Source organism: Notamacropus eugenii, chromosome 4 (genome assembly GCF_028372415.1).
Source record: "Notamacropus eugenii isolate mMacEug1 chromosome 4, mMacEug1.pri_v2, whole genome shotgun sequence".
NCBI classification, from domain to species: domain Eukaryota; kingdom Metazoa; phylum Chordata; class Mammalia; order Diprotodontia; family Macropodidae; genus Notamacropus; species Notamacropus eugenii.
The window spans coordinates 108,495,326-108,518,893 of NC_092875.1; the positions used below are offsets into that span (position 1 = coordinate 108,495,326).

Consider the following 23,568-nt stretch of genomic DNA (forward strand, 5'->3'; position numbering starts at 1 on the left):
GGGAATTAAATCTGTAAGGAAAGTAAACCTATAGAAGATGGGATGAGGTGAAGCAGAGGACTGGGTACTAGATGTGGAGTCAGTATGACCGGAACTCAAATCCTGCCTCAGACAATTATTAAATATATGATCATGATCAAGACACATAAACTTTCTTAGTCTCAGTTTCCTCATCTGCAAAACCAGAATAATAGCTCCCAATTTACAGCGATGTTGACAGGATCAAATGATTTAGCATATATAAAGTGCTTGCAAATCTTAATGCTCTATATAAATGCTAGCTGTAGTAGCAGTTGTAGTAGCTAGTAGCAGTAGCCATAGCACTAGTGATAGCAGTAGCAATAAGAGTAGCAGCAGCAGCAGTAGTAATAGTAGTAGTAATAGTAGCAGTAGTAGTAGTAGTTAGTAGTTAGTAGTAGTAGTAGCAGTATTACTAGCAGTAGCAGTAGTAGTAGTTAGTAGCAGTAGTAGTAGTAGTTAGTAGTAGTAGTAGTACTAGCAGTAGCAATAATAGTAGTAGTAATACTAATAAAGGGAACAAGTATGTAAAAGTAATATACCTATAAGGTGAACAAAAAAGTAAATCTTATAAATGGAGTGAAGTAGTAATAAAATCAAAAAGCATAGAATGTTACTTTGGTAGCGAGAAAGATCAAAACATATGACTAGAAGAAGACAACAAAGTCAAAAACTCCTACATCCAAATCCTTCAAGAAAAATATGAATTGGTCACAGGTCCTGGAAAAACTCAAAAAAAGTTTTTGAAAATTAAGTAAGACAAGCAGAGAAAAAATTGGGAAGAGAAATGAGAATGATGTAAGAAAATCATGCAAAATGAGTCAACAGCTTGCTAAAGGCTACCACTCCCAAAATACTGAAGAATATAACACCTTAAAACAGCCAAATTGTAAAAGGGGTCCAAAAAGTCAAGAAGAGAAGAATGCCTTAAAAAGCAGAATTGGCCAAATGGAAAAGGAGGTTCAAAAGCCCACTGAAGAAAATAATTCCTTAAAAAGCAGAATGGAACAGATGGAAGCTAATGACTTTATGAAAAATCAAGAAATTATAAAACAAAACGAAAAAAATGAAAAATAGATAACAATGTAAAATATCTCACTGGAAAAACAACCAACTTGTAAAATAGATTCAGGAGAGATAATTTAAAAATAATTGGCCTACCTAAAAGCTGCAATAAAAAAAAAGACCCTGAGCATTATCTTTCAAGAAATTATTAAGGAGACCTGCCCTGACATTCTAGAACCAGAGATTAAAATAGATATTGAAAGAATCTACCCATCACCTCCTGAAAGAGATCCCAAAAGGAAAACTCCTAGGAATATTGTAGTCAAATTCCAGAATTCCCAGGTCAAGAAGAAAATATTGCAAGCAGCCAGAAAGAAACAATTCAAGTACTGTGGAAATACCCTCAGGATAGCACAAGATCTAGCAGTGATGTCATAACGTACAAGCTGCTAGATCTTGTGTTACCCTGATCGTATTTCCACAATACTGGATTAGGATATTCTAGAGGTCAAAGGAGCTCTAAAATTCAAACCAAGCATTACCTACCCAGCAAAACTGAGTATGCTATTTCAGGGTGGAGGGGAAATATGTTCAATGAAATAGAGGCCTTTCAAGCATTCTTGATGAAAAGATCAGAGTTGAATAGAAAATTTTATGTCCAACTGCAAGAAAAACAGAAGCATGAAAAGGTAAACAGGAAACAGAAATCATAAGGGACTTACTAAAGTTGAACTGTTTACATTTCCACATGGAAAGACATGTGTAACCCTTGAGAGTTTTCTCAGGATTAGGATAGTTGGAGTGAATATTATACACACACACACACACACACACACACACATATACACACACATAGTATTTACCTATATACATACTTATATGTGTCTGTGTATATGTATATATGTATAGACACATACATAGACATATATATGTGTATGTATGTATATATGTATATGTACATAGCAATCAGATCAAGACCAAACTGTGAACATTTGACTAGCAGCCACCATAAGACCAATGAAGAACCTGTGCAACTATATATCCAACAGACCCCATACAGAGCAGGAAACAGGCCAATGAGAAAATATCAGTTATTCTGGAATATCGCAAGTGTGAGCTGCCCCTCCACATGGAATCCAGACCCCCAAGTTCCCTACAAGATTTCCTTTAGGTGTGATCCTTATGCATCTCTCCTCATCCCACTCATGCTGTGTCTATTTATGAGAGAATATGCCCTGCTTTGATTAGGGGGGCTATTATAATTTTTCTTACCATGTGATTTAATTTAATGCCTTTCCCTTGAAATAGTTGTGCCCTCAGGAAAAGTACACAACCTGAACACTACAGTTCTGCACTACCAAATATGCAGGAGTCCCTTTTCCTTTCCTCCACCCTCCCCCACCCTTCCTCCCCCACCCCTTCTCTCCCCCTTCATCCCCCATTCTGCCATCTTTGAGTCTCCTATGAGTCCCCTCGAAGCCAGTCACCTGTTTTCTCACCACAGTCCAAATGGACAGCGGTGCCACTGATGGCTCCCAAGTGTGTGGGTGCCTTGGTTTTCAGACAGGTGACCCTCTGCAGTAATGACAGAGGATGGAATCTGGAGTGACCTCCGCTAGGTCACTTCCAGTGGAGGCTCTACAGGCACTGGCTGGTGATGAGAGTCCCATGAGAAACCTAAGCTCACTTCTGTCTTTAGACAGCACATTCACATTTACTATTCTGTCTGGAGGCTCATCAGGGACTCAGTGTCCTAAACAAATAACCATTCAGTTATGGAACACAGAGGCATCTCCCCAGAACTGTTCTGCCTGGGGTCTGGAAATCAGGACTCAAACCAACTGTGATTTACTTGGTGGAAGATTCACTTTTGTCTTTCTTACTATTGACCTTGAATGACTAGGATTTAATTTTGCCAATGTTAACAAATGTGCAGATTTGGGGAACTGAGATTCCAGCTGTGTGACTGATAAAGTGTTGTAAATGGTTTTAAAATAAAAAAACAAAGAAAAAGCCTACTCTGTACTTCTGGCTTTGACTCAGAAAAGCTGTGATAGAAACAAACAACAGTGCCCCATAAAACCAGGGCATATTCTCTAGTAGAGACACAGCATGAGTGTGAAGAGGAGGTATGAGAAGAGATCTCATCTAAAGGGCAAACTTGTGGGGATCAACAGAGATCATTATTAAGGCCTTCAGTCCATAATGGAATTGTGTTAAGAAACCCTGGTGTGACAGGACCACACATGATAACAGATTCTTAGGAAGTCATCCAAGACCAAGAAGTTGGAAATCTGTGCAAACTGAGATTCTGCAAGATTGCCCAGGATCACAGGCAGGTCCCCACAAAGACAATAAATACCTTGGAACCACATATTTCCTACTGAGAACATAACCAGACTTCTTTGTGAACATAATCCAAGCAGAGATGTAGAGTGGACTAAGAGAGCCCTGAAGACAAGAGAACTCCTCATCAGCTGCAGAGAAACAGTCAGGGCAAGGCGAAGGCTCAGAAGAGAAAGTCTCAGATGAAGATGAAACTAGGTATTGCTGCCCATTACCCAGGGTAGATGGGATAATATTAACCAAAGAAAGAAAAAAAGACAGAGCTGCCCAATTATTACTCTCTTTCTTTTTTCTCTGCTTCTGAATAACCTTTGAAGAAAAAAGGACAGAATGAAAATGGTTAATTGGCAAATCTATACAAATCTGAAAGTATATACTACATATACGAATATATACAAATTTATTTCAGTAGCAAAATACAGAGATCAAAGATGTCCTTGATGAATTCAAATCATGCAGCCTAAGAAAATTACATCCCTGGGAGCTGAAAGAACTGCTAGATGACATTGTTGAATCTCTATAGCTGATATTTGTAAGACTGTTTAACATAGGAAGGCCTGGAGAAGAAGAAATACTGTGCACATTTTTTTAAAAAAGTGAAAAGCCTGGAAAACGTTTGATAGGCTTTGAAAATTGTGCTAAATCTAACCAGATTGATTTCAATATGGTAAGTCTTACACTTGGGTTTGAGAAATACAGTTTTCAGGTACTATGTAATTAATAGTTTTCCTGGAAAAGATCTGAGAGCATTAGTGAACTTTTAATCTCAAGACAGGTAAAGCTTCTGGAATAAGGAGATGATCGTTCCCTGATCAAAGCCCAAGTATACTCTAGTGTTCATTTCTGGACCCCACATTTTCAGAAGGACATTGATGGACAGGACAGTAACCAGATATGTGCAATTTCTGTAATAAATAGCTTGGAGCCAATGCCTCTTTGAGATTGGTTGAACAATTGGTTGAATTGTTTATCCTGGCAAGATAACACCAAAGAGTAACAGAATAACTCTAAGTACTTGAAAGCCCCAATAAATGGAAGAGAAATTAGATTTGTTCTGTTTGACCCCAAAGGGTAGACCTGAGAACAATGTATACATTAGGCCTAAATTTAAGTTTGATCTAAAGAAAAATGCCCAAGCAATTAGAGCTATGCAGAAGTGAAATGGCTACCATTGGGAGTAGTAGGAGTTCTTACTGGAGGTCTTCAAGTAGAGGTTGACAGTTAAGTTGAAGCGGTCATTCTTTTTCAAGTATGTAGTTTGCATTAAATTCTATGATGCTGACTTGACAATAACTGCTCATGACAATGAGCCTATCAACACAATATTTTGAGAAGTTCTTTAAGGGAAGCGATGGTCTGTTTCAGGAGAAAACCTTCCTTACCCAAGGATCCTTTGAGTCGGTTAGTATTTGTCATTGAAGTAAAATCACATTGGCAGAGGTGGAGAAACTTAGGAGATTAAGTTAAATGCTCAGGTGACTAGTTTTTGATCTTCTATAATTCCTGACAATGGAGCTTCACAAAATTGTGTTGTTGGAATGTTTGCAGGAGTGAGATGGACAACGTGAGGGTTTTTTGGAGAATACTCAGGAATCTCTGCTTAGTTCATCAGTGCTTTTGTGCATGGGGGAGAAGGTGCTTCTGACTGTGTTACATGTGAAAATGCTGCTTCAGAAGGTGGGACTCAAAGATGAGTGACTGTGGAGGAAATAAATTTATTGCTCCAAAGAGTCGCCATGTCATTATCAATGTGTGCCATCACATGGTAGTGGTGAAAAGCACTCGTTTACTTAAAATAGAAAAACATTTGAATTGGCATTCAGGGACTCTTCCCCACTTATTAGCAGCAAATGCTAAATAGATTCCTCTTACAGTCAGAGGGGACTGCAAAGAAAGGACAAAAGAAACCATACACAAACTGGACACATTTCAAACAAACTTTAGTTGTCTGAAATTTGAGGTTCAGCCCTCAGTCTCCTACAGATAGGAAAGGGGCTCTCAAAGTGCTTTCAGTTCAGGGTATGTGGCTCTAGGTCTGAGGGGGTGTCTGGCAGTAGACACACTGCTGATTCCTATTGGTATAAGTGCTAATAGCACATAGAAAACTCCCTGAAGCTTGCAACAGTCTAATGGTGGGGCCTGGTTCTTTTCCTGTATGTAGAAATAATAACAATAGCAATGATAATAATAACTCCCATTTATGTAGCAATTAACTCTGTGCCAGGCACAATGCTGAGCACTTCAGGAGCAGTTTACAATTATTTCATTTGATCTTCACAACTGTGGGAGGGAGCTGCTATTATCATGCCCATTTTACAGTTAAGGTAATTAAGACAAATATTTCTTGTCCAGGGTCACGAGATAAGACAAAGGCAAAACAGCATAGTGTTGGAAATATGTTAGTGTTAAGTAGGAATGGTGGCAACTAATTTTATAAGTAGTCAATTCTTGAATATATATTCACGTTGCAATTTTGGATTTCCTCAATAACTTCCAGGGGATGCAGTATAAAGAAAATCTGAGTTCAGATTCTGCCAGTAAAACACACTAGACAGTGAACTTCACCTTTCAATCCTCTGGGCAATATTCTATGATCAAAAATTGCAAGATAATTGCTGATCTGCTAACTGTAGAAGTTTTCTCACAGGGTGTTCCCTCAGTAGCTACCATGAAACAATCCAGACTCAAACCAAATGCAGCCTCATCACTTTGAGGCCTCAAATAATGAGTAACATTTTTTTATATATTCATATACCTTATATATTCATATACCTTTATATATTCATATACTTTATTCTAATACAAGATTTTTTGACTAAAATAATAAAAATAATGAGGTATTTAAATATATGTATACATACATACACACATATGGAATTCATTTGTTCAATCCTTGGCAATGAATTTATCTACCTCTAATTACTTCTAGTAAATATGTTTGTGTGTATACAACAAATCATCATTTTCATTTCCCTACACTTTAGATTAAGCACCACTATGTGTTAGACACTGTGCTAATCTCTTAACTAATATTTCCTTGGATCCTCACAACAACTGTAGGAGATAGGTATTATTATTTTCATTTTACTGTGTCTTGCCCAGGACACACAACTAAAGTGCCCGAGGCCAGGTTTGGACTTAGTCTTGACCAGACCAGCTGCCACCTAGTTGCCCTCATTTAATAGAAAATTAGTTTTTACAGAAAAGAAGGAAAGATTTCTTTTAAAAAGCAAACTAAAATAGCACAGTGATTTGTGTTTTTGTTTTCTCCCCCCTTTTTTAGAAATGGGTGGGGAGAAGTATTTCACTCTTATATTCATCAATAAATATGAGAAAAGGAAAAAAGTCATTAATGAGGAAACCTCTTTAACTAAAGATGCATACACAAGAGCACAAATACTGCATTATAATAGGTAGGATGATAAAAGTATATGTTTTAATAAATATCCCTTCTTGGTTCTTACTGAAAAGTGAATTCAGATTTTTAAATGAAAGGAACCTCCCCTCATGCTGTTTTAGGAGTTTTCTTAGGAAAGAGAAGGGATTATTGCTGATCATCTCTGTTTCCCGAAGCCCCCCTCCTCTGACAGATTGAGCTGAGTTCAGCAACTGAAATTTTATGTGAATGAGAGAAAAGAAATAGGATATAGCATATGCATTTCACTGCTGCTTTTAAAAAGTTTAGGTGGGTCTACAGTGTGAGGGGAAGGGGACATTATGATCATATCTCTAATTGAAGAATAACACTTTAACTAGGGATACTTTTCTCATTAATTCATAATATCTCCTCTTGTCCTTGAATTCAAGCCTCTACCTCTCTGTGAGGTCGAGAATTTAAATCCATGCAGAGAAAATATGCATATACACATACATGTAGCTGACATGCATATTTGTGTATGTGTATGTTTATGTGTGGATATAGGTAGATACATATATAGATGCAGATGAGATACATATATGAACATGAATATATAGAGATAGATTTTAGATATAGATTATATATACATAGGGATATGAATATATGGACATGGATATAGATACACATACAGATATGATTTAGATAGATACAGATACAGATATGGATATAGATACAGATGAGATATTGATATGGACATGAATATAGATACAGATAAATATAGGTACAAATACAAACTGAATATAGACATGGAAATAGAAACATACGGAGATTAGATAGGGATATAGATAGGGACACAGATATAGATATGCATATGAATATAGATTCACTGATACAGATTTGAAGACAGACACAGATGAAGATTAGATATAGATACGGACATGAATATAGATACAGATAGATATAGGTAAAGACAGATTAGATAGATATGGAAATAGAAATATAAGCAGATTAGATAGGGATGTAGAGATAGATACAGATATAGATATGTATATGAGTATAGATACACAAATAGATATGGAGATATAGATACAGATATACATTAGATATAGATAGAAATATGGATAGAGATAAGGATAGATATAGAAATAATCTATGAATTGAAAGAGCCAGGTAATAGGGAAATTCAGAAAAACTCTTTAACACCAAATCCTTTCAATGCCCATGTCCCAGGGGAAAACACCAAACCTTTTCTCAGTCTGTAGGTACTGAAGGTTATGAGTCTAGCCCCATCCCAGGCCTCAGCTTCAGGGGAACATGGAAGGGTAGTAACTTCCTCCTCTGCTGACCACTAAAGGGGGCTCACCTTGCTGTCTGGCTCACCTTTGTTGATCACCTTAGATACACGGAGGGATTGGGGCTTCTGTCACCACTACTCCCAACTAGAGTGGCAGGGTGTTCCTGAACAGAAGGAAGATGGTGCAACCATGTCTCAAGCCAGGGAAATCTGGCATTGTGGACCCCTGGGAACTGAGTCAGTCCTGCTGCCTGGGTGTTATTCTCCTGGCCTCAGCAGGGGGAGAGGAGGATTCTCAAAGGCGGTAAAATCCTAAATTCCAAGAAGCCTCTGCTGGGATATCAAAAGCTATGCTATTCTCTTTCCCCTTTAACCTCCTCCTCCAAGAATCCTCAGCATTCTTCTAAAATTTCTTTGTCATCAGGGAGCCAGAGCACACCAAACTTCGGATCGTGAGTGCAGGGCAAGGGGCGGGGGGCATGCCGGACCCATGCTCTTTCCCCTTCCAGTCATTGCCCCCCCCCCCAAACCGAGAGACCCTAAGTACAGAGAGCCACTTTTGATTTTGGGAGCGGCCAACTGGGACCTCATTGTTCCGAAGGAAGTGGCTAAACAGTAAGCTGCTTACAGAAATATGGGGCAGAACTTGTGGGGGCTCCACAGATAATGTTGTCTGTCCAGGGTTCAGGTGTGAACAGTGGTCTCTGTCCCCTGTGCTGCTCGCAGTCTCCTCATCACCACATTAGGAAACCTGTGGAGCTGGAGTTGAAATGAGAAGGGGCAGCTGGGACATGGTGATAGCAGCAAAGTGAAAGCCCCCAAACACATAGAAGTCCTCCACAAGAAAGTGATCATGTCTGCTGTCTGTGGGAGGAACCATACTCTAACTTTGACAGAAACTGACTCAGTGTTTGTGTTTGGAGATAACAAGATGGGGCAACTTGGCCTTACAACCAAACCTATGCCATCCCCAGCCCTGCACAAAGACAAAGGCCAGCCAATTACCAAAATGGATTGTGGGGCTGAATTCAGCATTATAATGGACTCCAAAGCAAACCTCTGTTCCTATTCAGAAGATAGAACATGACTGTGAGCTAGTCCCCCGTGGCGTAGCCATCTGCATTAAAAAGTCAAAAGATAGACAGATTTTGCCAGTCCCCAATATCGTCTGAGATGTTGCCAGTGGCACCAATCAAGCTGGTTCTAGACTCTCAGAAGCGTGTTTTCTTTTGGAGGTTTGGAAGGAATGGCTGGCTGGGCCTTGCAGAGTAGAAGGATGAGATGGTCACTCGCGTGATGAAGCTGTTTGATTTCCCAGGTCCTGGGGCCAGGCAAATCTATGCCAGCTACACCTACTCCTTCACCTTCAGTGAATTGGTGGCCTGTTTTTCTGGGGTGCTACCAACACTTCTCAGGAGTCCACCATGTATCCCAAAGCTGTTCAGGACCTCTGTAGCTGGACAATTAGAAACTTAATTTGTGGGAAGAACAGAATTATCGTGGCTGCCAAGGAGAGCACCGTTAGTTGAGACCCTTCTCCAACCTTCGGTGAGATCACAAGCCCAAACTTTCCACCGTGGCCCAAGAAGTGAAAACCCTGAATGGCATTTACACAGAGCAGGTTGCCATAGACTGCTCATACTCCTTGGTGATCCTGAGGGACCAGAACGAGACTGAAAAAGAAAAGCAAAAAAAGCTCCCTGAGTATAATCCCCACACCCTCTCCTGATGCTGGGGGGCAACAAGGCTGCCAGCAGGCTCTCCAGGCCCCTCCAGGCAGTCGACATTGCCCATGTGTCCTGGAACAGAAAGAAGGCGGATGAGAAGAGATTACTCAGTGAAAAGATGGCCCGAAGCTCCTATTTGTTAGTCTTCCCAATGTTGCGTTTTATAAGTAAATTCAGCGTTTACTACCTTTTTACTACATGATCTCCAAAGCGTTTCTCGCCCCTTTCTCTTTTTTGTCCCTTTCCCTACACCAAATGTTCAATTAAAATATTTGCTCTTAGTTGGGGACGTGGCATTCCTAAAGAAAAACAAAAACAAAAGCAAAAAAAAAAAAAAAACCACAACTCCTTCTTCCAAGAGCACCCTTGTAAAAAGTTCCACCTACAAGAACATCATTGTAAAAAAAGACTCCCTCTTCCAAACTCATCCTCTTGTTCCAAAAGGACATATATTCCAGAAAGGCTCTTTGTAACTAAATACACCTATTCATGCAAGATTTGCTTTCATATTGACTCCAACAATGACATTTTGCACAGCTAGCTATTGTGCTAACAGCCTAACAACTGAATTTTTATCTATTTTCCTAAGTAGTAAGTTTTATCTAGAACAGATATTTAATCATAGAAAGAATATCATAAGCCTTTTCTAAAGCATTAAAACCAAGAACTGACACAGCAGAATATATGGCTGCCAATATCCTGTGAGGTTTAAGAGATCCTGAAAGACCGCTGAACTCAAAATCCATGCTTTTGTCGGCCAGCTAAATTATTTCAACATTTTATTTTTTGAGAGTCACAGAATCAATATTGGAAAGAAAATCTAAAGTTCCTCCGAACTAATGCATATAACTAATTCATCAGCAAAAAGACTCTTCAACAATATCCCCAATCAGCTAGAAGCGCAGGAAGGGGAATCGCTGTGGTTTCCTACTTCAAAAGTGCTCGATTCCAGGCCAGAGCCTCCCTTAGCCACCTGTTCGCCTTCACCTCCACTAACCAACACTTCGCCGCCCCCATGACTACCTCGTACCCTTCTCAGGTGTGGCAGGACTGCCACCAGGACTCAGAGGCTGCCATCAACCGCCAGATCAACCTGGAGCTCTACTCCTCCTACGTCTACCTGTCCATGTCATTCTACTTTGACCAAGATGATGTAGCATTGAACAACTTTGCCATGTACTTCCTCCACCGGTCCCACTAGGAGAGGGAGCATTCTGAGAAGCTGATGAAACTCCAGAACTAGTGCAGTGGCAGCATCCTACTGCAAGACATCAAAAAAACCACACTGAGATGTCTGGGAGAGTGAGCTGAATGCTATGGAGTGTGCTCTCCCCTTGGAAAAAAAGGTCAATCAGTTGTTACTGGAATTGCACAAGCTGACAGCTGCCGAGAATGACCCCATTCATGTGATTTCATAGAAACCTGGACGAACAGGGAAAGTCCATCAAACAACTGAATGATCACGTAACCAACCTTCGCAAAATGAGAGCCCTCGATATTGGCATGAAGGAGTATCTTTTTGACAAGCACACCTTTGGAGACAGTGACAATGAGAGCTAAGCCACATTTGGCTTCCCCCACACCTGGGAACTGTGGGCTTGACTCCTACTGTCTTTCAGTGCATGCATATTTTGCTTATCTGACCATAATCTGTACCAAAAACTACCACCATTTACATCCCAATAAAGTCACTTAGTACTGATGAAAAAAAAAAAAAACAAACCAAAACCAATACCCCCAGTCCCTGGTTATCTCAAACCTTTGAAAATCACCACTGTAGTGAAGATCACCCATGATGACCTGAGGAATCCCACTGCATTTTGGACAGCCCTCAATACTAGAAAGTCTTTTCTTTGCGTGGAGCTGAAAACTCTCTACAATTTATTCCCTAAGGTAAGTGGATTTTGTTTCCAGAAGACCCTGTTCATATGCAAGCTTGCCTGGAGAAGAGGTGAATACATCAACACTTGGAGCTTAGTTGAGTATCTCTGGTTTCTGTCTGTCCCTTAGGGGAACAGGGAAGGCTGTGAATGGGACATAGACCTGGTAAATTTTGATGTCATAAGGCTAGGTCAGAGGCAGGGAAAAGGGGAAGAAAAAGGGAGGAAAGAGGATAAATAGCATTTGAGGATATTGTGAAAATCCAGAGCTGCCTTTTTGGAAATGAAGGCATGGTAGCAAGGTCGCCCAGACAGTAAGGGTGCTGAGCCTAGAATAGGAAGACCTGAGTTCAAATTCTACCTCAGATATTTACTAGCTGGGTTACCCTGGACAAATCACTTCACTTCAGTTCCCTTGTATGTAAAATAGGGACAACAAGTGTACCTACCTCCCAGGGCTCTTATGAACATCAAATGAGATAACATGTACAGTGCATTTTGCAAACCTTTAAGCCCTATGTAAATGGTAACTTATTATTTTCTGTACATAAAATGAATTTTCATAAATAAAATCCTCTTTTCTTATTTGCTTATTTGTCTCATCAACATCATTCAGAAATACTTTGTCCTTGCTTCCAATTGGTGAAGACTTCTAAATTAACATCTTTATGAGCAAACACAAGTGTACTAGGGAAGTCATCTGTTTAAAGGAACCCTGCATTGGTTCCTTTGGAAAGGAGGAAATTCCCTCTAAATGACTGGTTTGATAAATCCTAGTTTCCTTTAGAGTTTACAGGAATCTTTAGGAGGTTTTTGATAAGAAAATGGTGACTGAACATTGAGTCACCCTGCTCTCCAGTCCTTTGCTGCTGTCAACAGAGACTGGTACCAGAAGGCCATCTCTCCTAAATAACAATTGATATCAGATGCAGCCAGTTGTGGACTAGGCAGGTGAAGGAAGAAAGGGGTCATGTTATGTGGCTTTCATCCTGCTTTAATCACTGAGCTGCTCCCTTGCTTAACCTGAGTCCTATCTCTGGGGTTCAAAGCCTTGAAGGAAGGTAGAGAACAAAGAATCAATTGTTTTCTAATTAGCCTCAGGGTATCTGAACAGGGGTCTTGCTGGCCAATGTCCTGTGCAGGTGAGCTTCTTAATATAGAGCCCTGAGTGTTCCAGTCTGGATTACTCTGTCCCCTCCCTCCAATTCTATTTTGACATTTTGTGAATAGGTTCACAGATGAACGGAGGCTGTTGGCTAGAGGCTAATGGCTTATACTGGGGGTAGGAGGTATATATATCACTTAGTCCTACCTTTGTTCATAGCCATTATCATCCATCCACCTGCACTGGAATAAGACTATTCAGGTAAGCATTTTTTATCCATGTGCTACTCTTGAGTGTGGGTATGATAGATGGGGGGCGGAGGGGGGGGAAGCTGAGTGTCATTGATGGGGAATGGGGACATCTCAATAGAGAGAAGGATAAAACACTTGCTAAGCTCTTATTAGCCTGTGCTATGCTCCATGCTATAACTAAACTTTAATAATGTGGGTGCAGCTCCAAGGAACTGTAGGCATCTTATTCTGCAGTACCCTGAGCCAACAGAAGCCAACCAACTACCCCTTTCAAATCTATCCACTATGCCCAGATGGATGAAAGGTTCTTGCAGTGTATCTGTTTACCTTTGCATCTATGGGTGTATATCTGGGAAGGAAATAAGCATATTAATTCAGATATCCATATTGCAAACCCTTTAAATAGATGTAAACAACTCCAATTTCTGTAGTCTTTAAAAGTTTAGAAAGCATCATTCTTCCAGCATAACTCTGAGATGGGTAGCCTAAGTTTGCTGTTTCCCTTCTTGTAGATGATGACACAAGATCAGAGAAGTTAAGTCACTTACTCAAGGAGACACAGAGAATATTAAAATTAAGACCTGAACTCAGACATCACTGGACTCCAAGGTCAGCATTCTTTTTGTTATGGCACCATACCTCTGTAGATAATGGTGGAAAAAGCCAGGTAATTACATTTATGTATCACTCACAATGACCCTGTGAGGTAAGTAGAGCAAAAATTATCATCCCCATTTTACAGATGGGGACACTGAGGCTTTAATAGTTAAAGTGCCTAGCCCAAGGTCACTCAGTTATTAAACATCTGAATTAGGAATCAAATTGAGGTGTCTGGAGCCCTAGTCTGTCCACTATTCCATGTTGCCTAGGCTAGTTTATGCCTTATTTTACAAATAGAAGCATTCAAAATGATTGCATTGTGACGTTAAAATAGTAATTACTCCATCTAAGTATTTGAAGGCTTCACTAAGGGACATCATGATTTTCAAAGCTGGATCTGCTCATATCTACTATTCTTGTTTGTCTGTCTTTGCTTCCCTCCTCCCCCTACCCATCACGTACCTCGGAAATAACATTGACAAAAAAAGATGTGGGTATGGGTAGCAGTGAGGAGGAAGGAAGGCTACATTCCTGTGCCTTGGTGATGGTAGGATTCAGTGATATGAGCCTCAAGGCCTTTTAAATAGTTGTATTGGAAATTGTATTCATGTTCCTCACATCCTCCTGGGCTGACAGAAGTCATTAGCACAGTCTGTCAGGGGAAACAGAATGGGAAGTGAAAGCAGGAGAGAAGAGCAGTGCAGGTTAATCAGATAGAAATGAATAAGCACGATGGTTATGTATGACATGTGGAAAACCCTGGACTGCCAGAACCAATTAAACACTGAAATAAGAAAAGAACTACAGGGTGGGGAGGTGTAAGAGGATCGGGAAAAGGTGAATTGTTTTAGTATCCAGTCAGTCAACAACCATTAAGAATATGCTAGGCACTGTGCTAAGTGCTAGCCACAGATACACATAAAAGCAAAAATGTGCATCTCTTCTCTCATGTTATCTCACATCTGGATGCAGGGAGACAACATGCAGATATCTGTGTATATCCAAAGATATGTACAGAGGAAAAGGAAGGTCATCTCAGAAGGCAGGAGAAACTGGGGGGCAGAAAAAGGCAAGGTCTAAGAAGGTAGGGTTTGAGATGAGTCTTGAATCCGAGAGGCAGAGATGAGAAGGGAGTGAATTAGAGACATGGAGCACAGCCAGTGAAAAAGGCATGGGGTTCAGACATTGTCTTGTCTAAGGAGCAGCAAATTGCCTGTAGCTGGATTTTAGACTCTGAAAGGGAATAACATTTAAAAAGACTGAAAAGTTAGGAAGAGGCTAAGCTGAGAAGACCATTAAGTGTCAGGCAAAGGATTTTTTATTTGATACTTCAGGTGAGAGGGAGCCCCAGACCTCCTACATTTTAGAAAATTTTCTTTGGAAACTAAATGCAACATGAATTAGGGCAGGGAGAGACTAGAGGTAGAGAGTATTTTCAAAGGCCAAGCAATGAGGGCCTATACAGAAGTGGAATTACATAAGAGATGTTGTGAAGGAAAAATGGTAAGATTTGACAATGTTTATGTGAGGTGAGTGAAAGCCAAGGGTCAAGGATGACACCAAAGTTTCAACCTAAATGACTAGAAGGATTATTGTGCCTTTTAACATAATAGGAAATACAGAAGCAAGTGTTTGGAGAGAATGAGTTCTGTTTTAGAATTTAAGATGTCTAGGGATCATCCAGTTGTAGCTATCCAAGAGATGGAGAAGTGGGATGGAAGCTTGAGAGAAAAACTTGGCTACATATATAGATCTGAGAATTGTCTACATTGAGATGGTAGTTGAACCCATGGGAGCTGATGAGATCACCAATTGAGTGTTGAGAGGGAGAAGAAAAGACAAGAGAGGAGAAGAGAAGACAAGAGAAGACAAGAGGACCCAGGACAAAGTATTAGCGAATGCCTACTGTTAGTGACCAGGATGAAAATCCATCAAATGAGACTGACAAGGTAAAACACATAGGAGGAGAAACAAGAGAGAGCGGTGTCTTGAAAATCAAGGGAGGAAAGAGAAATTAGTGATTAACAGTGTCAAAAGCTACACAGAGGTCAAGAAGGATAAGGAACGAGAAAAAGCCATTAGATTTGCCAATTAAGAAATATCTGATGACTTTGGAATGAACCATTTTATTCATTATAAACCTGAACACCTTATTATTATAAATTATAAATATTATAATGAGTCATTATATAAAATAATATAAAATCCTATAAATATTATTATAAATGGAGGAGATAAGAGGGAAGACTCATTGGTCTCATTAACTTAATCCTAATAAGATGGGTAGAGGTATAGGAGGTAGCTAGGTGGTATAATGGATAGAACAGTGGGCCTGAAGTCAAGGAAGACTCCTTTCCTGAGTTCAAATCTGGCCTCAGATACTTACTAGCTGTATGACCTTTCTGGGTGTCACATCTGTACTATCTAAAGTTGGCAGGCTGAATAAGAGCTCTTAGGGACTTTCACATTTTAAAATTCCAAAGTTTCTTACAACTCTTAACATTCTATAATTTAAAAGTTTGAATTGGTAGAATTCATATAAATGAGTAATTAAATATTCCCATTCTGGTATTGCCAATTCTCTTGGCTTTAAGTAGGTCTAATAATGGTAGGTGTCCTGTTTTCTCTTTAGTACAATATTTCCCATGCCACCTGTGTCTGCAGATTCCCTTGATTCCCTTACTTATGCTGCCTGGAAGAGGAGAGCATTATCAGGGCACGAGGAATTCTATGCTTTCACCTGCTGAACTCACAATAGTTTGTCCTTGGTTATAAGACAGGTTTCATGTCTTAAGAAATTCTTTTCTTTTCAGCCTCAAAAGAGTCAGGGGACATGTCATTATCAGGTCTGAATCTCTGCTGAATACAGAAAAATCTTGTCTCTGAAGATTTATCCACATTTTATGGCTATTGAGGTATTATCGGTATATTGTGTCAGAGTGGAATATTTGTAGGTTCCTGTAATGGTTGATTATAAAAACAAAAAATACTAGAAGTAGAAGAGACCTTAGGTGAGAGAATATATTACACTTGAAAGAAATTTAACACTATAATGTGGTGGAATGGATCTTAGGGGTTATCTAAGCCAAAGCTTATTTGAAAAATGAAGAAATTTTCCCTGAAAAACGATAAATTTCAATAGCAAATTAAGATTTGCTCCCAACAACCATGTTGAGCTGGAAATGTCATGGTCTCCATGCTGCAGATTAGAAAATTAAACCTGGGTATCTGAGCTCAAATCCAAGTTGTGCAATCTAGCTCCTAGGGAAGGATGACTCCAACCTCCAAAGTAGAAAACTGCTTTTCTGAATGTCACATGGTGCTTTAATAGTTGGGATCCAGAATTCAAGGACAGGCTGCTGATATGTAATCAAGTGTTCTCTCCACTGACCGACACAGCCTTCCATTGACAAAGACCTCCTGGCTGCATTTAATTTGCATAATTAATATTTGTTGAATTGAGTTGAATTGAATTGAACTGAGCAAATATTCTTCATCAAGTCTTGCTTCATTCAACAGGCCACTGATTCATTTCTATTCTTTGGGTGAAAACCATGCTTGTATTTGTCCTAATGAGTATGTTGATGTTGCCAATTGCAGGTAAGTGAATATCCTTTTTTCAAATCCAACATGGAGTGAGAAATATCTAACTAGCTTAAAAGATGTACTTTTGAGTGAGGTCTTAGTTTTATTGGGAGGATAGCAGAGGGGGGAGAACTTGTGATAAACAGGTGATACTTTTCTCTAATTGCCAATCCAGAAAGCATTTTCCTATATATTGAAAGGGCATAAGTGACTTGAGCATTTGTGGTCTGTCTACCTTCCTGAAGGCCCCCACCCTTAGGCCAACAGAAAAATTATACTCAGACCTCCCTCCTCATGCATTATAATAAGAGCTCATGATTACATTCTTTAACACTTAGAGTATCTGAACTCACTGGTATAGGTTCTCCTCTCCTTCGTACTTTAGCAGATGGTTTCATGTGACAGTTTGCTATGAAAAAAAAGGAAAAGAAAGAAAAATTATTCTGATAGCCAACCAACATCCTTCTAACGAACCTTCCCAAACATAGTTGGGCTGGTCCTCAAATAACAGAAACACATCATATTCAGAACTCAAGATTTTCCATTTTAGAAAGATGCCTGCCAGTGTAGTCACAGGCTTTGGGGCCTCAGTTTCCTTCTCTGTTACCCAGAGACAATAATACTTATCTTGGTCAACATTTAACTCATGGTAAGGATCAAATGAGAGGAGTGGTGTGAAAGAAGGCAGTATAATACAATGAAAAGAGTATTCTCTCAAAAATCAGAAGCTCAAATCCTACCTTCGACATTGACTTGGAGAAATAATTCTCCTGGGCTCCAGTTTCTTCATCTGTATAATGAGGGAATAGGGGATGAGGAGGTAGTTTACCAGATGGATTCTGGGGTCCCTTATTACTCTAGAGCTATAAACGAGCTTTGGAAAATATGACAAGATCTACAAATGTGAGGTATTGTTATATATAGTACCACTAACTTACAGAGTTTTTAAATTAATTTTTAACTCTACTAATTATCTCTCTTATCTATCCATTTATCAGTTCATCTAAACTGTCTTTTTTTCCTCTTTCTCTGACCATGTGACCACAATTGAATTTTACAGCTTCCTTCCCAATATGCTCTTCTTGATCAATAAATAACACTGGATCCAAACCTCTCCACTATTCAAAGTTGTACTTGCCATGCCTTCACATACTATACTCCCTCCCATTTCTTTGTCTTTACTTAGGGTTATTATCTCTGCATAGAAAGCCCTCTCTCTTCCTCTCTGCTTATCTTAGTTCAATAAGGATTTAGATCCTTCAAGTCTCCTCAGCTCTGAGATTCAATTTGATTCAACCAATACTTATTAGCATAAGTACCTACTGTTGAAGTATGAGAACCAGGCTAAGAGTCAGGAAGAACTTGGTTCAATTTCCATTTCTGAAATAAAATGGTTGTATAGTCAATTCATTTAAGCCCTCAGTAGCAGGCAGCTCTCCAAGTCTGCAAGCTAAGGATGAGTTGCTAACTATGTCAGTAAAGTGTATCTCCTTACTGGGAGGTCCCTATGCCCCAAGTAAAATAACAGGTCCAGACCTTCCAAAAATATTCAAGGCATTGTTCTTGGTGCTGATTATTCAAAGACAATGTAAACAAACAGTGCTTTCCCTTCAGTAACTTATATTCAAATGAGGACTGGGCAGAGATAATGCATGCCAATATAAAGCCTCTCTCAAATACTCCAGACTGCACTGGTCTCTCCTGCTCTGAACTAGAATTAGAGAAATTTCATGTTGAGAAGACTTCTTTGAGGATAGAAGAAAACCATTTAACCAGCAAGAGATCTGAGCAGCTTCTTACTGCAAACTCTGCAGAATCAGAACATCAAAAGGAAGGAAGAGCATGGACGCCAAACAATAGAGGATTACAGTTGACTCCATAAGATAAGAAGGTAGAACTCTGCAGCAGACAGAAACTCCCTGAGGAGAAGGGAGGGTCTTAGTACCTTTACACACGCATGCGCACTCACAAATTTATAACTTAGGGTGTTTCCTTAAGCATACCACACTGCAGGGACTCTGCCCAAATCCCTCCCTGATCCACTAGGAAACAGAAGACAGTGAATTCACCCAGTCACACATGAAAGAAAAATGATGGCCAGTTGAAAGTCTTGGGGGAGGGCAAAGATGTGGCACAGTGGGTTCTCCGAATTACAGTAGGATAAGATTGCATTGAGCCTGAAAGAGGAGACTAGAAGCCAGCCAGATTTGACAACCAATGGTTGTCAAGACTAGGTATCTCACAACCTAGTCCAGTGCCTTTGACTGGTTGATGATTAATAGAAATATTTAAGTCCATGCAGGGAGATGTCCTCACCTAACAAAGGCAGTTATTTTAAGAGAGCAAGGGGAGGATTGGTTGATTGAATGGATGGACCTACATTTTAATTCCAAGTCCAGTGTCCCACCCACACTGTACCATGTTGTACAAACCTATCAATCCAACAGTTTTCAATCCCATGAGTTTTTGCCCTTAGGGCTTTCTTCTTTTTGTGCCCTACCTTTCTCTACATCTGATTCTTCTAAGTGAACTAACTCATTCATAGGATCAGATTGGATTTTAGAGCTGGAAGGGACTTCAGAAGTGACCTTATCCAATGCCCTCATTTTACAGATGAGAATACTGAGGCCCATGGCAGCTAAGTGACTTTCCTAAGTTCATGTAGTCAGTAAGGATCAGGGGATAAATCTGAATCTAGATTTCCTCACTCCAAAGTCAGTAGTGCTCTTTCCACTGTACTTCGTTGCTGTCTTTCAAGTTCTAATGGGATGGAAGTATTTACAACCTATGGTGAGAATATATGAGAGTTGGTCTACTGAAAATAAGCAAAAATGAAGGAAAAAAAGCAACTCATTAACACCTATTGGTAATAATGTCAACTAGAATTCTGGAATAGAATTTAATTATTAATTGCATGAAGAAAAATAACAAGGTAATAATTATCAAATAGGAGATAATATTTTGCAATTGCTTCTTCGGTGGGGAACAGTCATTCTTACATCAGTAACTGCTATGCTAATTAAACAGATTATGAGCAATTATGCTGCATTTGAAAGATGCCAAAGCTATGATAGGGCTTTTGTGCTACTGAAGCACCTTACTAGGTTCTTTCTTTCAGAATCACAATAAAGACCTGCTTTTCATTGGAAAGGTTTATTTTTTTCCAAAACATGATGAATGAGCCCTCCGTGACACTTTTGGCCTACAGATAGAATTTCCCTAACTGTAAATGGTTTTGCTCTCACTGATCCTTGTAGCAGACTCCTATCCAGTGTTTTCCATTTCTGATTTTCCATTATCTCATCTTTCAACCATCCTTCACATGGCAGCCAGATTCATCTTCCTAAGGCACAGCTCTAATTATGTCACTTTCACTGTTCACATTTTTTTTCATGGATCTCTCTTGCCTACCAACTTTCCACATATGACACTGCTGACCACCCTCTCCTTCTGGATAGCCTCTCCTCTCTGGGTTTTCATCACACTACTCTCTCCTGGTTTTCTTTCTACCAGTCTGATCACTTCTTCCCTGGATTACCATCCATATCACACCCAATCTTAGTTTTGGGTGTATCCCAAAATGCTGTCCTGGGGCCTCTTCTCTCCACTCTCAGTGAAAATATCACCTGTCATGGGTTTAAATAGCATCTCTCTGCAAATGACTTTCCCAATTTATATCTAGTCCCAAACGATGACCTGATCTACAATCCCACATCACTAACTGCCTATTAGTCATTTCAAACTGGATACTCAGAGTTATCTCAAACTCTCAAACTGAATATCTCTCGGCTCTAAGGAGGCAGGTCAGTAGGACAAGATGGCTTGTGTGACCACTGCTTTGGATCCTAAAATTAGTACATTCTCCCCATCCATGATGTACATACAGATGTGTTTCCACTGCATTTGTTCTCTTAGACCTTACCTTGCTTGACCTTTCCTACAAATTAGGGTGATTTTCATTAACATTTAAAAACCTTTCCTCATAAATAGGTGGACAAAATGGAGACACACCTGACCTTCCATTGGAAATGACTCAAGGACTTCCAAGAAATATAAGTGAGAATCTTTTGAATTTTTCTTACTAAGTCTAGATGAGGGCTGACAGGGGGAGATGTTTACAGAAAGGGAAAAAATGCTCCTTCCTATGAGACATGTAAAGAGGAAGTTTGTTTTTCCTGATGGTAAAGGAATTAATTTCTGCTTTTGAAAAGGTTTAGAGGCTTTTCTTTCTCTTGCAAATCCTGCCTCTTGGAATGTAGCATTTCCCCATATTCATCCCTCAGATTTTATGGGAATACTCTCCCAACTTATTCCACTGTTAGAACTTCTATAAAACTTCCCAGAATTCAGGTGTCACAGGATTCCACAGGCTAGTGTTTGACTGTCCCTAAGATAGGTGTTAGTGGGACTAGGGGTGTCTAATGACTTTTGTCTGCTCTTGTTTGAACAGGGTGGTAATTTTCACCATCATGTCTGCAGTTATTGTAGGAGGCTGAAAAAGCCATTGTAAGCCAAAGTTGCCAGGGTTATAAATGACTGATCTGACACAGAGTGTAAAAGTTTTATCTGACTTTTAAGGTGCCAGGCCTAGAGGCCTGAGGGCTACCCGAGTCTTCTTACCTTACCTCTCGCAGGTCTTCGGCTGGCCAAACCGGATAGTCGTATGAGAGAAGAGACCTCCCAGAGTCGAACAAGGGTTAAGCTTTTATTCAGGGTTCTGGTTACAAGTGCAGGGGCATTCTTCCTTAGGAGGGAGTGAGGAATCTCCCAAGGAGGCAAGATCTTACAATAAGAGATTGGAAGTAGAAGTGTAAGTGGGGAGAGAGGGGGAGGGGAGAGCGAAGAGAGGGAGCCTTCTGTCCTATCCGCTCCGCGCCCCTCCCGCCTAAAGCACTCTCAGGCTTTCCTGATCCCAATTTAGCTCTCTGGCCGCGTAGTTTGCATCTGAATACCGTGCCTGTTAGATAACAATAGGTGTGCCCAGATCCGGGACAATCTCGAGGGCGGGGAGAGCTCTCTCCCATCACGTTTCTCACGGGAAGAGGCGGAAATACACGAGATAGCTCGGCTCACCTCGATTCCCAGCCGTTTCCTGGGGGGCCTCGTGAGAACTCTAAGATTTAGAAGTTCCCACCTTTACCCGCCCGAGACTGTCCACATGGAATTGAGCTTCCATCCCCAGCATTAAGGGATATATCTTACAGAGCAAGGATACGTGATAGTCTTGGTGCTGCTTCTGGTTCTAGTGAGCACTTGAACCCCTTTGTCTCCCTGTTCATGATGGAGATGATACCCATAATGGTAGTTGGTTAAACTTTCTTAGGAAAGAGGAAACTTCCTGAAGGTCCAGAATTTGGGGGCTAGGTGTTTTTGTCACTGTGAAAATGCCAGGCACTATATAACCAGTACAAAGTCTTTTGTGAATAACTGGTCAGTAGCAATCCCTAGCTCCCATGGCCCTTGAAATTCTATCTGTTCCATGTTCTAGACATTTCCCCTTTGCAATTCTATCTGCTTTACAGATTCTGCTCCCTCCCTTTTCAAACATATAGGCTTGGTTATATGTATCTTTTTCTTTTTGCTTGTTGGCACTGCACTTACCAAGGACTATATAACAATGTACCTTCAGTCAGCTATCCACACTAGGGTTCAGCTGAGGGGGCTTAGCATCTCAATTCATTCATAGCTATCACCCTCACTCTTATGACTTCCTTTTTGCCCTTTTCTTGAAGGGCTGGTTAGTATTAATATTCATTCCAATTATTCCCTGTTCCCTCTTTGTGCTTTTAGGGTTATGCCATAAGGGGTAGATAATGCTTGCACCTGACCATTTACAACAGCTCCCCCCCAAAACTGTCCCTCAGATCAATTGTCTTACATTCCTGAGGGTATTATAATGCCCCTTCCTAAGCCTTCTCCAGGTTCCAGCAAAATGGGGATCTTATCATTTAACTATATCTTTGTACAAACTTATTATCCCTTTCACGATAACACATTTAAAAAAAATGTTTCCTCTCTTCTTAGATAACATAACATTCTTCAGTGGGGCATTTAAAGATGTGGAGAGTGTAACATTAATTTTTGGTAAGTTGGATCCCTAGTTTGTAAGGATAATATTGAGAGAGAGAGATATTATCACTGTTGGGGATGCCTGGAGTTCCTTTCATTAAAAAAACACTTGCAAAGGATGGCCTACATAGATGTGATCATAGAATCACTGATTTAGAGCTACAATGGGCTTTATGGATTATCTAATCTGCCCACTCACAGACACACACATTTTACAAATGAGGAACTAAATCCTAGAGGTGTTAAGTGATTTTTTTCAAGGTTTACAGGCTAAGTGAAATAGCCGGGAATACCCAATTCCTCTGTGACTCCACTTCCCCATTTTTTCCT

At 40.0% G+C, this 23,568-nt stretch overlaps 1 protein-coding gene across 1 annotated transcript in view; it reads left to right on the top strand.

Annotated features, from left to right (window-relative positions):
• Positions 1-17,138: 17,138 nt before the first annotated feature.
• OC90 (otoconin 90) overlaps positions 17,139-23,568 on the top strand; it is a 42,165-nt gene continuing 35,735 nt past the window's right edge. The window contains exons 1-3 of the mRNA XM_072606561.1: positions 17,139-17,184; positions 21,160-21,225; positions 23,194-23,253. Of these exons, the coding sequence (XP_072462662.1) occupies positions 17,139-17,184; positions 21,160-21,225; positions 23,194-23,253 (172 nt within the window). The remainder of the gene's footprint in view (positions 17,185-21,159; positions 21,226-23,193; positions 23,254-23,568) is intronic.